General features: G+C 44.8%; 1 protein-coding gene across 1 annotated transcript; it reads right to left on the bottom strand.

Moving 5' to 3' along the window:
• Nucleotides 1-383: 383 nt before the first annotated feature.
• Nucleotides 384-11840, bottom strand: LOC140076309 (serine protease 53-like). The gene is made up of 14 exons (XM_072122886.1): nt 11734-11840; nt 6221-6250; nt 4811-4973; nt 4358-4650; nt 4116-4282; nt 3790-4033; nt 3138-3288; nt 2646-2908; nt 2392-2552; nt 2066-2294; nt 1826-1985; nt 1482-1750; nt 1128-1273; nt 384-1035 (listed from the first exon to the last, which is right to left on the bottom strand). Exons 1-14 carry the CDS (start codon nt 11771-11773, stop codon nt 604-606), a joined length of 2748 nt encoding a protein of 915 aa, XP_071978987.1. The 5' UTR covers nt 11774-11840; the 3' UTR covers nt 384-603.
• Between the last annotated feature and the right edge of the window lie 5539 nt (nt 11841-17379).

Raw genomic sequence — 17379 nt, 5'->3', positions numbered from 1 at the left:
TAGTGACTCCCCGCACAGCGCATTATACACGGACAATGCACTTACATGCACCAGGAAGAAGAAGGTGAACTCCGGGGACCTGAGTGGTGAAGCGACACATGCAGGATATTGGGGCACGATCATTATACGTGGACAATGCACTTTCTGTGATCTCCAGCGGCCGGGTAAGTACATGTGCCCAAACAGTCAGCTCTCTGAGGTGACCCCATGGTCCTCCGGTTCCTGTGTCTCTCCTGTGTTATATGACCGGCTGTACCTGGATGTGATCGGGGAAGGAGACATCTGCTTCCACTGAATCAACGGACAAGAAAATAATTTTTGTTACAGAATTTTTTATTACAAATATTCATAGATTGTTCAAAATAAAATACTGACACGCCATCAGGACTGCTGGGATTTGTAGTTTCAGAAACGTCCCATCCCCCCGCCCCCAACTTTGACTGCCAAACAGGTTGAATGGAACCAAACTAAGCCGTCATCATCTCACTCCCTGGGTGCCAGCCACTACCTGCATGAGGACCTGTACAAGTGGTGGGTATAAGCCGCTTATGGTCTCGGGGAGGCCCGGGACCAGGGTCATGTCTCAGTCTCTGAATGTTGTCATCAGCAGCAGAGACCAAGGACCAAAAGCAGGAGGAGACCATGTGTAGACCTGTTCCACCACAAGGTCTCTGCTCGGGAGATACCAGTAGTGTTGGTTTGTTGGCTTCCATCTTGCGGAGGTTGAATTGTTGAGTGTTCGGCACATGTGACTCCCTCCTGGGTGTGGGCTCCCGGGCAGGAACCATCGGTCTCGGTGGTCACATTGACCTGGGTCGTGTGGTCAGAGTCATTACGTTCTGTCTTGTTACTGTCCAAGTAGCGGAGGTCCTTGATGGGAACCACTTCTAAGATCCAGGACAGACTGGGTGCCACTGGGGTAAAGTTTCCGGGACATGAATTCATTTTGGGTGGAGAGCTTTGACTGGTCATACCATATAAGAACCAGGGACCACCGGGCTTGGGTTGGCACACGAGGGGAGCGCTGGAATCCATCTGTAGGCAATGAATTTGATGGGCGATTGGCCTTGAGTTTTATTTTTTTATGCCTTCCCATTCCCATCATCTCTAAGTTTTTCTGTACATACCAGACAGGAGAAGGTGTTGTCTTGTTTAGCGCCTGCGCACAGCTGTCCTCTGTTTTCTGTCGAGTTTCCTTGAGCTCCACAATTCTTGGCATCCAGCAGAGAGACTTCCAGGTCTCTGAGATGTGGCGAGGAGGAGGAGCTGCTGTCTGTAGAAGAGAGGGACATGAATCAGTAATTCATGTATCTCACACAACTGCTCCATAGCCCCTCCCAATCGCTCTGAGTAACAGCTGTGGTATTTAGTCTCCTAGCTGTTAATGTAGAGCAGAGCACAGCAGTGTGAGTACACGTCCTCAGTGCACATGGAAAGTTACAATCCTGACGTGTACCAAGGAGTAAAAGTCAATGTTCTACCTGAGGGGTACAGCTGTCCCCAGCCGCTGACCCAGCACCTAGTGGGAGGACTTAGAGCCGGGTCACGTGGGAGGCAAATGGGCAGAATGTAGTCACTGAATGTGATCCCATAGAACATCTCCACCAGTGCCAGGTCATCTTTCCCATTCTTGCTGGTGTATCCTGGGTTTACCACCACTCTCTTGATCTTACGAGTCACCTCTCGAGGGTTGGGCCTGTTCTGGAGTTGTCTGGACAGCGATACCGTGTAATCACTGATTGTGGTATACCTGCAGAGAAAAGTCAATCGTGAGTGCTAAGGCGGCACCACATCTGAACGCCCATCACCACCGGCCTTATAATACCTGGGGATGCAGTGAGCGGCAATGAGGAACCAGGTCTCTGCAATCAGGACACCAGAGCAGACGTGGGATCCGTACAGCTGCAAACTGACCTGCCACGGCCACGTCTTATCTGTTACGTCATCAGCGCCAGGACCAGGAGAAGTGACCGACCGTCCGCATGCTACAAAGTAATGACATAGCCACTTGTTGAAGAAAATTGGTGAGCCTGTGATGTAATCCGTTGACTGTCCATGTCCTTACCTCTTGGGCTTGTGAAAGAGCACCTATCAGTGTCCAGCGCTGTGGGTTGTGTGTCGAGCTGTGAGCGGAAGGCGGCGTCTCGCGTCTCTCGGGATATCCACTTCTCATACTGTGCGAGGTCAGTGAACACTTCTGGTAATAAAGTATCACAACCTCCTCCAAAGCTCTGTACTCCAATCAGAAACCAGGTCCTGTTCTCCTTACAGGCCAGTGGACCCCCAAAGTCTCTCTGACAAGAACGTAGGGGACAAAGAAAATATAAAATTCACCCATCCAACAAATGAAAGAGATTGATCTCTCTGGGACCTTCTTTCCTCTACACTCACCAGACACAGGTCACCCATGGCCTCCGGCCTGGTGGCACATATCATACCCGGCAGAATGGACACATTGCTGTGTTGGGAATTTGGATGACTGTAGATGCAGTTACATTCATTTGGGCCAACCAAATCCATCTTCACTCCTCGGGAAGGCTTCATCTGGGAATCTGAAGAAAAACAATGAAAAAGTTGATCGGAACTTGGATATTAAGAGTCTCAGGTCAAGATCCCTATTATAAGCCGGAACAGGAGGACCTCACCTGATGGATCGTCGTTGTTGCCACTAAACCAACAGGAGGAGTTATAGGGAATTTTATGGGAAGATTGGGGAAGGCAGATTGGTTCAGTGTATGGTCCTAATGGTGCTGGGGTCAAGAGCCGGACGAGGGCCACGTTGTTCCCTTGTTCTGGAGTTATGAAAGATCCATGGATACTGATCTTCTGCACAGCAAATTGCCTCATTGCTTGTGTCCCCGAGGCTGTAGTCACCGACCAGTCTGAAGGAGAATCTGAGGAGTCCGGGCTGAAAGGGAGACATGAGACCAAGACATGGACTTGATGACTCTGCAGCATGATTGTCCACCTGGCCTAATGCTTCATATAACTGATTTGTGCCACTAGATCTGAAATTTTCCACTTTGCTTTCCTTGATCCCAAACCTTTCCATAAATCCCCCTCCAGTTATTCTCCTTCTGATTCTTCGCTTATTACACCTCCTCCTCCCCATATGTCCATCTCTCGAATTTCCTCACCCGATGAAACATTGTGCTGCTGTAATGACCCAGTTGGCCGAGATGAGAGCCCCTCCACAGGCCCTCCGATCGTCTTTCCACAGGTCCACCTGCCACGGCCACGGCCCAGGACTGACTGAGCCAGAAGTGTCAATGTCCAAAAAACCACAACCTTAAAGACAATGGGAGATATTTACACAGAAGCAGAAACTAAGTAACGGTGAACAGGAGGACATTTTCCAGTAGGGACAACAATGAGTTGTAGCTTCTACAGACAGAAAATTAGTCACCACCAAATTTGCTTCCTAAAATATTCCAGAATATTCTACGAACTGACATGATACAGTTTTAAAAAAATATCATCTGGCTGCTTTCTACAATAGTCTCAAAAAAGGGACACGACCCCGATCCCTGCTATATGCCCTTGGTGACATCTACTCATCCACGTATCCTGATACACCGGACTACCCTCATATAATAATACAACACCCGGACTACCCTCATATAATAATATAACGCCCGGACTACCCTCATATAATAATATAGCACCCCTTTAATAAGGAGGCTGCTCTGATGTATAATGAATGACATTAGAGTTTTCCTTGTCATTATGTACCTTGCTGAGGGTCTAGATCTTGAGGAGCCATGAGGTCAGTCCAGTCCTAGCGGTTACCTGAGGTCAGATTACTGAGGAGGTCGCTGCAGGTGTCATTGTCCACATCATCGGTGACATTAATGGACTGAGGGGAGAAGGTCACAGAAGAGTTGGTCACCTGCTGGATCCAGTCTTGATAGAAGGATACAGAAGTGACAATGGTTGGATTATCCTTCAGGTGACAACCTTGAGAAAAACTGATGGCTCCAGCAAGGAACCAGGCTCCATCTTCATTGCAGACCACAGGACCCCCAGAGTCACCCTAAGACAAAACAACGTGAGAGGGATGAATAAGGGAGGTCCTTCCCATTGTATCATGAAGAACGGAGATCATCTGAACTTACCAGACAAGGACCTTTCTCTCCATAAGTGTCCAATATACACAACATGCCTGGCTTGGCCGGGTTAGACACTTCTGGTCTCATATGAGTATTGTAGATACAGTTACATGTTCTCCAGCCAATCAACATCTGGGCAACTTTCTTCAGTGACCTCTTACTATCCAGTGGTACTGCGAGAAGGAAAACCCAAACATGTGGCAATGATGAAGGAAAGGTCCCGACAGGTTGCACAGAAGTTTACTCACCACTTTCTGGGACATCTTCCAGGCCGGTGGCATAGCAGGTGCTACGGAAGTGGAAGCGATGAGTTTTCTCCGGGAGGCAAACGGGAGAGATGAACCTTGTAAAAGATACGGGTTGGGAGAGTTCCACCAGAGCGATGTCATTTCCTTGGACGTAGCTGGTGTAGTTCTCATGTACGATGATCTTAGATGGTATTATAGTGACCGCTGAGCTTTCTTCTGGAGTGTATCCCATTTTGGTGAAACCAATGTGGACTTTCCATAGTGAGGGGTCCCTCTTTTTTTCAGAGGATGTACTTAAAATGAATAAGTCAATGAGACAATGACCTTTACAACTGGATGAAGAGGTCAACAGGCAAAACTTATAGGGTCCTTATAGGATCTCCAGAATTAACTCCAAGCCCCCCATTTAGATACTTTTGACGCCCCATCTCTACTCCTCCCTATTGCACTTACTTGTCAAAGCAGTGAGCAGCCGTGATGAGCCACTTCTCGGAGATCAGAGTTCCCCCACAATTTGGCATCGCCATGTAGCTCATAGTGGTGTGCCATGGCCATTCCCCTGGGGCGGCATCGCTTCCACCAAAAATCCTGGAGCGCAACCCCTGCCGCCCACACACTGCAATACAAACAGAGACTCCTGAGACAACATGGCCGTGCAGGACACCACTGGTCATCACTGATACTTACACCATTAATTCCTATCATGTATACAGTAAATTGTACTGTGGATGAGCGGTCACAAGGAGCGGGGAAAGGGCAGTGACATTTCTTGGTTATAGCAGTGGTTGTAACTTGTATTCAGAAATTTATTTTACCTTAAAGGGAACCGGTCACCACATTTTTCACAAATACAGCTACTACACGGTTCCCATAGCGCCCTGTTCACTGAATGCGGCCCTTCTTTTACCTAAGAATTGTTTCCCCCACATCCCCATAAAATAAACTTTGTTATCTTACCCGGCATTCAGCCAGATTATGCAGCGAGTCAGAGGGGGTGTGTCCTGTGCCCCCTTCATCCTCTCACTTCTACTCCTCCCCATGCGTTATACCTCCTTCTCACCTTCTCACCATAAAACACTATGTCATAGGACCAGGGTGATGTCAAACAAGTTCCTTTACCCACTCACATTTGAAAAATATACGGTCTAAGAAAGCGAGTGCCAGGACACTGGCAGCCTCCATGGACTTCTACTTCTCCCCATCATCCATGGAGGCTGCTGTGATTTTATGTGATCAGATACATACATGGGATATATTTTGTAAACATAAGTGGGTAAAGGACCTTCGATGACATCATCCTGGTCACATGACATGCAATGCTTAATGTTAAGGAGGCAAAGGGAAGAGTCGCTGGATACGCTCTGACTTGCTGCTGGATCTGGCTGTATGCCAGGTAAGATAAAGTTGATTTTATGGGGATGGGAGGGAAACCAATTAAGCTAAATAAAGGGTGTCAGTTCATATGGCTTTATTGGAACCTGTCAAAATCAGTATTTTTAAAAAATGTGGTGACAGTTTCCCTTTAATATGGTTCCCTGGGACAAGAGTAATGATGGGATGGCTTATATTCTGGTGCTGATCTTTTGTGTTAGGGGGGTCAGATCACACTCATAACCTATGATCAGGAACCCCCACGCCTCAAACAGAAGATACAACTCAGGGTCATAACTTTAGGGGGTGAAGATTTCATAATTGGGCCTGGGCCCCTCTACCACTGGTAGCAGCTCAGGCAAGGTGGGCCCAGGAGCTTCACGCTACCTATGATGCGGCCCAGTTTTTAAGGACTGATGGGCGAGGAGCTTTGTGGTCGCCCTCATACTGCGGGACATAGATCTTCTAGAGATCTGGCTCGTTCTGCCTTACCTGCTGCCGTGCCCGATGCAGTCTGGAGAACTGAGGAGACAAAGAACAAGGTCAAACATCTGAATATTTCGGATTCCCTCCATTAATAATAGTAAATAATACAGATCATTGCCTCTGTTTTTGTCCTTCGTTTCCACCTTTATTTTCGTGGTTTTGCAAATTTACAGATTAAATGCAGAATCGTAGTAGCGCCATTCCGAAAGGCGGGGAATATTTCAGCCTACGCGTTTCGAGAGTTCCAAACACTCCGAATCATGACAGATTTCTTATTCCCACCATTAATAATAGTAATCAGGTCCAACACATCCTCAGATAAGATCAGGAATCTCCGGAATCTACAGTAAGAAGGTCACCACTAATAGACCAACCTGTTATCTGATCCCTCTCCTACACACGTCCTTCACAACATCTGAACCATGTCCGGCACTAGGCCGAGGTCTGGAGGTAACGTGCGGGCCATTCAGGGTGTTTTACAGATAAATATTCTCATCCTGCGGCTCTGTGCCCATTAGTACATGCTTGTTCTTGCCTTGGCATCAGCTGCCTGACGCAGGGCTCTACATTTTCCCACTCGGTTTTATCCGTTTCCTCATCGCTGGCCATGGACACACGAATCGGCGAGGGATCTAGTGGACATGTTGGCAGCCATAACCTCATAGACTTCATGTCTGATGATACAGCTGGTACCAAATCCTCCAGTTCTGGTGAGAGCAGCTTGGCTTTCTGTGTAACTGGGGCTCTGAAGAAGAGGTAAATGGACGGTCTGCATTTTTGGGATAAGGGCCGAACTAAAATCTTTTCAACTTGGTATAAATCATAAGACAAATGCGTAATTTATTATACCAAACACCTGCAGAGTGACATCTCCAATGACTCACCAAACTCAGCGCCGTGACCTTCCCAATGATTAGCTAAACCCAAAGCCGTGACCTCTTCCATGACTCGCTAGACGCCAGCGCCGTGACCTCTTCCATGACTCGCTAGACGCCAGCGCCGTGACCTCTTCCATGACTCGCTAGACGCCAGCGCCGTGACCTCTTCCATGACTCGCTAGACGCCAGCGCCGTGACCTCTTCCATGACTCGCTAGACGCCAGCGCCGTGACCTCTTCCATGACTCGCTAGACGCCAGCGCCGTGACCTCTTCCATGACTCGCTAGACGCCAGCGCCGTGACCTCTTCCATGACTCGCTAGACGCCAGCGCCGTGACCTCTTCCATGTTTTTACCGGTGCTGTGACCTCGCCAATGACTAGCTCCACCCAGCGTCGTGACCTCTCCGCTGACTCGTTAGACGCCCGCACCATGACCTCTCTGCCGATACCCCGCTGTCACTTGCAGAGTCAATCAAGATGGTTTGTGCAGTCGTGACTCAAGGATTTGATTTGTGATAATTATTTTCTGTAAAAGACAACACCCTGACGCCTGGAGGCGGCCGGGCACACGATGTCACACCTACATGTACGGTGTATGATCCAGTGCGGTCCTGATCCGAGATGCTAATATCTGTCTGTACAAGCCTCACACTGGGGATGGTGCCAAAACAGTAAGAGGGCACACCAGGCGTGTATTTTATACCAATATGGCCGCCGCCTCAGAGGCTTCTGGAAGGCGGAAGTGACAGTATGAGGAGACCAGGAAACGGCTCAATATAACTAAAAATAACATGAAGAGCAGCGTTCCCCAACCTCTTTATATCCAGGGACCGGCTGCACCTAAAAAATTGGGTAGCCCTCTTGCCATGGTGCCCACAAATACTTCATATCTAATCACTTCCCATATAATGTGCCATTTCCTGCAGTCTAACATGCCCCCTTTTTCTGTAGCCCCCTTTTAAGGTCTTACTAAGAAGGGGCTACAGAAAAGGGGACACTATAATACCCCTTTTTCTATAGCCCCCACACATCTATAATGTCCCCTTTTCTCTGGCCTTTCCGAGTAAAAAAAAATATGCATCTACGCTCTTATATAAGCCGACCTGAGTTTAAACCAAGGTACCCAATATTACCACAAAAAAACTGGGAAAACGTAGCCTTTAGTATAAGCCCAGGGTTAGAAATGCAGCCTCCCCTCACTAATGAAATGCCCAGCAGCAGCGCCCACCCATTAATGAAATCTCCATATAAGAGCCCTCCCCTCATTAATAAAATGAACACAGCAGAGCCCCCACCATTAATGAAAATTCCAAAACAGATCCCCCTTCATTTTTGAAATGTCTTTAGCAGTGCTCCTCTTCACATTGCGGCCCCAGATTCTTCTCATCTCCGATTCCCTGCAGTGCGGGCAGAGACAAGTCTACGCTCTCTGCCATTGTGCACCCGCTATGACGCCGTGTTGCTGGCTGATTACATCATAGCGGGTACGCATGGGCATAGAGCATAGCCGTGCCTCTGCCCGCACTGCCAGAAAGCTAAGTAGAGAAGTCTTTTGACCATGGGCCACGACTCGGTGGTTGGAGACCACTGATGTAGAGGGTCGTAGAACAAAAGCTGAAGAGTCACACTGCAGAGTATCACATCCCGCGTCACTCATTGTGACATAGGGGGCAGTATTATAGTAGTTATATTCCTGTACATAGGGGGCAGTATTATAGTAGTTATATTCCTGTACATAGGGGGCAGTATTATAGTAGTTATATTCCTGTACATAGGGGGCAGTATTATAGTAGTTATATTCCTGTACATAGGGGGCAGTATTATAGTAGTTATATTCCTGTACATAGGGGGCAGTATTATAGTAGTTATATTCTTGTACATAGGTGACAGTATTATAGTAGTTATAGTCTTGTACATAGGGGGCAGTATTATAGTAGTCATATCCCTGTACATAGGGGGCAGTATTATATTAGTTATATTCCTGTACATAGGTGACAGTATTATAGTAGTTATATTCTTGTACATAGGTGACAGTATTATAGTAGTTATAGTCTTGTACATAGGGGGCAGTATTATAGTAGTCATATCCCTGTACATAGGGGGCAGTATTATATTAGTTATATTCCTGTACATAGGGGGCAGTATTATAGTAGTTATATTCCTGTACATAGGGGGCAGTATTATAGTAGTTATATTCCTGTACATAGGGGGGCAGTATTATAGTAGTTATATTCTTGTACATAGGGGGCAGTATTATAGTAATTATATTCCTGTACATAGGGGGCAGTATTATAGTAGTTATATTCTTGTACATAGGGGGCAGTAATATAGTAGTTATATTCTTGTACATAGGGGGCAGTATTATAGTAGTTATATTCTTGTACATAGGGGGCAGTATTATAGTAGTTATATTCCTGTACATAGAGGGCAGTAATATAGTAGTTATATTCCTGTACATAGGGGGCAGTATTATAGTAGTTATATTCCTGTACATAGGGGGCAGTAATATAGTAGTTATATTCTTGTACATAGGGGGCAGTATTATAGTAGTTATATTCTTGTACATAGGGGGCAATATTATAGTAGTTATAGTCTTGTACATAGGGGGCAGTATTATAGTAGTTATATTCCTGTACATAGGGGGGCAGTATTATAGTAGTTATATTCTTGTACATAGGGGGCAGTATTATAGTAGTTATATTCTTGTACACAGGGGGCAGTATTGTAGTAGTTATATTCTTGTACACAGGGGGCAGTATTGTAGTAGTTATATTCTTGTACACAGGGGGCAGTATTGTAGTAGTTATATTCTTGTACATAGGGGGCAGTATTATAGTAGTTATATTGCTGTACATAGGGGGCAGTATTATAGTAGTTATATTCCTGTACATAGGGGGCAGTATTATAGTAGTTATATTCTTGTACATAGGGGGCAGTATTATAGTAGTTATATTCCTGTACATAGGGGGCAGTATTATAGTAGTTATATTCCTGTACATAGGGGGCAGTATTATAGTAGTTATATTCCTGTACATAGGGGGCAGTATTATAGTAGTTATATTCTTGTACATAGAGGGCAGTATTATAGTAGTTATATTCTTGTACATAGGGGGGCAGTATTATAGTAGTTATATTCTTGTACATAGGGGGGCAGTATTATAGTAGTTATATTCCTGTACATAGGGGGCAGTATTATAGCAGTTATATTCCTGTACATAGGGGGCAGTATTATAGTAGTTATATTCTTGTACATAGGGGGCAGTATTATAGTAGTTATATTCTTGTACATAGGAGGCAGTATTATAGTAGTTATATTCTTGTACATAGGGAGCAGTATTATAGCAGTTATATTCTTGTACATAGGGGGCAGTATTATAGTAGTTATATTCTTGTACATAGGGGGCAGTATTATAGTAGTTATATTCTTGTACATAGGGAGCAGTATTATAGTAGTTATATTCCTGTACATAGGGGGCAGTATTATAGTAGTTATATTCCTGTACATAGGGGGCAGTATTATAGTAGTTATATTCCTGTACATAGGGGGTAGTATTATAGTAGTTATATTCTTGTACATAGGGGGCAGTATTATAGTAGTTATATCCCTGTACATAGGGGGCAGTATTATAGTAGTTATAGTGCTGTACATAGGGGGTAGTATTATAGTAGTTATATTTTGTCTTCCAGTTACTCTGGAATGATTCATGAGATACTTGAGACATTTATTGACTGTCTACACATGAATAAAAGTTGTAAAACGTAATCGGTCAATAGACTAGAGATATAATGTGACAGGATTTGTTATACATCTATAAAGTTTTGTCAGACACAGTATTTATGGGAATAGCACGTGTCAGAGTGCGACATTAGAGAGATTACGCGTCTATCATTGTGATTGTCTATAAACCTCACAGAGTCATAAACGGGAATTATAGACAAAGCAGAGATTAGCAGAGAACCTAAATTACATCCTGGCGATACTCAACTTCAAGAGGCTCGAAAGTCAACAAGAGAACATTCACTTTTGACAAAAAATTCTACTCAGTCTCTTAGGGAACATTTACCAAATGTCAGAGAGCAAACCTGTTGCTCATGGCAACCAATCAAAGCTCAGCTTTCATTTTATAAGCCGTTGTGGGAAAATGACAGCTGTGCTCTGATTGGTTGTCAGGTGCACTTAGAACAGTTTTTGTGATAAATCCCCCCTTTATCGGCTCTAGGGAAGTCCAGGAGATCAGCTACGAGAACCATAGAGGCCACTATATTCATTGTCACCTGATTCCACAGAACTATTAAAAACCTTGTATAATCTAGAATTTTCTACAACTCAACATAACGAGATGACCCAGAAACCGAGGACTTCTTTTCCAGACCCAGAGTTATCTGCTTGAGGTCATGGTAACGTCTGTGCCTCTTAAGGCCCGAGTAATTGGTGTCGCTATTGGTGTCAACTATGGACCTTAGTTGGTGGTCAGGACACCAGTCTGTCCTGTAGATTTCCAAACTGGTGTAAAACTCAAGTCCCATCACAGACAATAAGGTCCTTAAAATCACAAGGGATCAAGAAGTAAATGATACAAATCGCTTATCGTAGTATAGCCATGAACCTCATCTCTTGTGAGCAGGCCCCAGGTACTCACCTGCACTGCAGAACATGAACATGGCCACCAGAAGCCTCATGCTGTGTCCTGGGATGTGACTGTGTATGTGAACATGAGTTTACTTGCCGGCACAGATATAAATATATAGATGAATCAGTCACACCTATAGAGGCACACCCATCGCTCCTCCTCCGGCACTGTCCAGACATGTGGCTTCCATCTCTAAGACGAGTCACTTTCACTGGGCAGATCCACACGTGATGGCACATTGCCACCTCTAACGATTTCCTCTGACCACTCACTCACTGGATGCTAATAGTCTTAAGCTACGGGACATAATTAATTGTGGTGTCCACGTCATGTCTCAGGCATGACACTAATTGCTTTTATGGCATCTAATCATTTAGATCAGTCTAAAGCTTGTGGACAAGGTTTCCATGTTTTTCTAGCTGAGCTTTTTAGAAAATGTAATGTAATGGAAAGGTCTTCCATCTGGTTGGCTTCCACTTATTCTCGAGTCGTTGGTAGAGATTTGGGTCAACTTCTAGATTGGGGGTTTCTACATTGTGTCCTCTTCTGGATGACCTCATATCTTCTTCATTTTTGAGGTCAAATGGGCAGTAGAAAACATAGTAGGTCATAAAGGCTCCAAAGTTGACAGATTAAAGATGTCCAACCTGACATAACGACAATCAAAAGGACTTTGAAAGCATCTCAACCACCACCACATCCATCTGGATATCCTTTGAAGACTGGAAGGTCTTGATGTTGCATTTTATGTACAATGTATTGGGATGAATCAATTTGCCTTGACTATGATCACAGGTTCGTATGACATTTGCATATCTCCTGATCTTAAGTCCAGGAACATATCCATCAACATTATCCACCTTGGAAATTCCTACGGTAAGGTTCACAACCCTGACAGGGTTATTAGGAACACGAGGATATCGCCATGCAGAAATTCTACAGAATTTTTACGACCAAACTGAAAACTAATCCCCTTAGAATGCCAAAAATCTCCGGTGAATCAAAAGTTGGCCTTCACATTTTTCTTTGTAAAGAAATGCCGGAGAGTGACTGAGTGTGAGTCACCGAGGAGATGGACATTGTGGGAAGCTCCTGTACGAGGAGGGGACAGTCTTTTCAGCACTCGATTGTGAGTCCAAGGTTCATAAAAGCTTTTTAATGAGCTGCTGTGTGCTGCCGACGGGGAAAGAACAATTACTCAATGATATATTTGGGCATTTCAGACGCAAGGATTTAGTCTTGAATGAACCGGAACATTATTCGAGGTTCTAGAGCAGTGAAACATTTGTTGCAAAACTAAATCTCTCCACGTTCTCTGACATTTGAAATGGGTGAACGACTATTGTTAAGCCTCAAGCAGAAAGCAAAGCAGATACGTAGGACACGTCCCATATTTTGCAGGCTGGCCGCTCGGTCGGGTCACAGTGCCAGATGCCATAGACCTTTGGTCGGGTCACAGTGCCAGATGCCATAGACCTTTGGGGGCCTTGATCTGGCTGCAAAATTTCCGTTCTGATCACGGCCCCCATGTCTGCTTGAGGCCTTAAGTCTTTTGTTATTTCTTCCGTTCTTCAGAGCTAAAAACCTGTAATTGTCAAGCACATTGGACACTGAGGTAAAATATAAACGGAAAGACTTGGAATGGACACACCCACTCAGGGGCGGCTTAAGACTGCCCTGGGTCCTGGCCTGTATGGATATTATGGCCCCTACAAGTCTGGAATCACTTCCTCCATCTGGTACTAGAATCAGCTTCTTGGAGGATGTGTCCCTTCTAATGCTCTCAATCTGCAGTTTCAGGTCCTTTAGAGCACCTTCAAAGGTCCTGAAATGGCTTTTGTGTACATGTGTATTGAGTTCCTTGAAAGTCTTTCTCAGGATAAAATTTGGTGAGTGGTTCTGGTGGCCATTACTGCATCCACTGTGCGCAATTATGAAGTACGGCCATAATCTCCCTGAATCAGCAGAGACAACTGAAAATTAGAGCTCCGGTAGGAATAAAACTGCTAAACAAAAAAAGTGGAGTAAAAGTCATATAATAACTAGAATTATTACTTCTCATGAAGAGGCACCTGGAAGGTAAGAAAACTTTCATAAAAGTAGTTTCCGGTAAGTAAAATTTTTTGGTTTGGACAGTAGATGGAACTTTACACAACGTAATCAGTAAAATCTTCAGTTTCATCTTTGGGTTGATCTATGGTAAGAACAATTTACATCAGATCTACTGCGAATACAGAGAGGTTAAGGTCCATTTGTTAAAGATGCTTCAAAAGTTAGAGGTTTCGTTTTTGTACTGGATGTGAAGTAAATGTATGAAAATGTTGGGTTGGAGTTAATGGTGGTGGTACGTAGATGGAGACATGGATAGAAGCGCTGGACTTTAAGTGATGATGGAACATCTTGTGTAAGAGGAGACGGGAGTGAGAAGTGACACATCTTGGTTATGGATAAGTGAGGGCGACAGTGACAGGGAAGCTGTGAGCAAAGACACTCAGAAATATCACGTCACAAGGTTTACAAATCTGGAAATGCTACAAAATCCCGAGCAATAAGTGAAGTAGAGGAACGCAGACACAGCCGAGTAATGATCAGCACAAAGTGTCTGTACAGCAAAGACTCGTGAGTAATCATCTCGTAAGGCAGATCAACAACAAGGAAGATCATCTGATGCCTTCAAGCTCTTATCTGATGCAACCAAGACGTAGGAGAAGGAAAATCATCAACGGCACCAGAAGCATCGCAGCAGAAGAAGTCTCAAGTATTGGCCAAAAGGTCTCTCTTTACATTAAGGTTATAAAATATGTGAATCATCGCAGTCATTTTCTTTGAAATAATTTTCTAGAAAGTGAAAAAACACTTAAAATGTTTTCAAAAGGATGAACCAAAAATGACCTCATGGCAAAGACTGTTCCAAAACAAAGGGATAACCCTCTATTGGTCTATGATTTTGGGGCTCAGGTAACAAAGTCCATGACCATTAATTTTGTCGGCTGCAGATGATTTCTGTTCTTGGTCTGTATAGCTTTAATAATGATATAAACAAGTGCCACGTGTGACCTCAAGTGCTAGGTGGACAGCCAACTGGGTATAGGGAATGGCGGAGAGGACCAGAGCCACAACGAGGGGGTGGTTATTTTTGTGCAGTGTGACTATTATTGTTTCCCCCCTTCTACCCCCCCCCCAAAAAAATGTAGTTAATATACCACAGATGTAAAACATTGACGCTGACTTTTTAAATTTTCTGTGAGATCCAAGAGACAGACACAAAACGCTTAGTAAGGACAATACCGAGCCTAAAAATAGATCTATAAAGGAAATCGTCCCAATGTGTACAATTAGTCCAGGACATGAATCCCACATTACATCATCCACAACAAAGAAACCCATTATTATAATGACACATCCACACCCAATCACAGCACAAGCACCTCAGCCCCATGTGTCACATGGCAGAGACGTCTGCAGAGATCCTCCGGAGGACGGGACTCCACCATTTCCACAGGAAATCCAGAATTGTCAATCATTTTTTACATTTCGTCAACTATGAAATTGAGGTGCAGGTAAAGGGACGATGGGAGACAAACAGTGAGATGCCATGACCGGCTCAAGACAAGTGGAGAAGAGTATTATTTTGCATGTCCAAGGGTACAATATAAGGGTCCATGACCAAGTGACAATACACTGGAGACTATAAAGCTCATAGTTAATAAAAGGAACAATGAGAACATGAATTACCAGAACCAGAGGGCACCTCAATGCAAGTCACATTGGAGGCAGAGACCAGAACAAAGTGCAGTTTCATGAAATATGGACTCTACGTCGTCTCTATTTCTCCGGCAGTAGACGGAGCCGAGAGAAGTCACAACAATCTGTAATCATCTTTCACGTGCGACCACCGAACAGCAGCATTGACTTATCTTCTGGCTCCAACTTCACCGCTTCTGGATGATATCAGACAACAGAGACCCATCTACACGTTAGATACCTGCACCTCCTATAGTTCAGTTGACAACCTTAATATTTTGTAGTAAGCCATTGCAGACAATGAAATCAATAAATCCAGAGCACAAGGAGCAAAGTACAGAACAGATCCAAGACCTTCATCCCGAAACGGTTCCTCATCATTCTGAAGCCGGTGGAACAGGAGAAAATTTTCGGACTATGCAATTTGCACCATAGAATAAACTCAGAAATCATGTAGTCACTCAAGAGGAGCCTCAGTTGAAACTGTCCATACGTTGTCCTGGCTAATGGATATTCCACCGACACATCACGCGTTTCACTGCTTAAACTAATTCTAGGCCCTAGATCAGTGATGGCAAACCTTTTAGTGGCCGAGTGCCCAAACTGCAACCCAAACCGCCCTTATTTATCCCACGGTGCCAACCAAAAAATTAAAGCAGTAACTTATTGTTCCCTGTTCTTCAACAACTTTCAATCATATCGGCCTCCTGTGGACAGCAAAAAAGTAGAAATATGAAAAATTTGCATCATTTTAGCTTCATTCCGGTGTCCCTCTGTACAAAGAGAATCGTGGGGCAAGGAGGAGGTCCTCCAAAGATAATTCGGCCCTGTCTACTCATTCACCCTCTTCCTACAGTCCCAAGTAGTGAAGTAAGTATCAGCATATGTCTGAAAGCCGCATCTTTTAAGTGGCTTGGAACTGCAGGAAGATTCTTTGAGTTCTGTCTGGTGCGCTGGGGTGATGGACCGGGTGCCCACAGAAAGGCCTCTGAGTGCTGCCTCTGGCACCCGTGCAAAAGGTTCGCCGGGGCCCTGGTTGGATCCCAAATATTCTGTACAGAAAGACATCAGATTCACCAGAAAAGAACCCGTCGCTTAGTCAACTACTAAAAACCACGAAAACCACTAGGCAAGGTGGTAGGTGGTCTCGGTCATGGCTCGCAGTGATTCGCGCTTCAGGTTAGGCTGCTCTTCCAGTTTGGAGATTGCTCATTTCTGTTTCATCGCGGTGAGGATGATCCATCATAATAAGATGCTAATGGAAAGAGCCAAGAATGTGAAGAGCGACACAATCCGGGCGAACTCCAAGTCACAAGTATCAGCTTAGACCGAGTATTCCTCCTCCATTAGTGTATGACATAATCCTGCCCCGGGGCCAAGTAAGATGAGCGTTGTGCATTATATACAGATTATATAGAGGCAGCAAGGATGAAAAACTCTCAACATGGAAAATAAGCCTCGGGCACAACTCGGTGAAACAGAAAAAGGGGCACCTGCAACCGCCCACTGCCCCCAGAAAATGTTTTTGAGATTCTCCCTGTACAGCAAATGACCTATTGACTAGGAACATGTATATACACACACAACAGGTGCAATCTGCTGCGGCTGGATCGGTCAAACCTCCTATATCACTCCCAGAACTGTCATGTTGTCTTAGATCTGTCATGGCCTTATTATGTAACGGCAGAGTCTCATAATTCCCCTATAAAACACCGACTCATCGCTCTCCTTTTCCTGATTGGATTCGGTCCAATCACAATACAAGAACCGCAGCTAAAAATAGAGGCGATACTGGAGAGGCCCTCACCGCAGTCACACGCACAATTATTATGACAAGGGACTGACGGATATTTTCATGGTTGCCAAAGTCACAGTCACCTGACACCAGCGAAGGGTGGAAGGATTAGCGCA

This window comes from Engystomops pustulosus, chromosome 8 (genome assembly GCF_040894005.1).
Source record: "Engystomops pustulosus chromosome 8, aEngPut4.maternal, whole genome shotgun sequence".
Lineage (NCBI taxonomy): Eukaryota > Metazoa > Chordata > Amphibia > Anura > Leptodactylidae > Engystomops > Engystomops pustulosus.
This window is presented reverse-complemented; position numbering and strand designations above follow the sequence as displayed.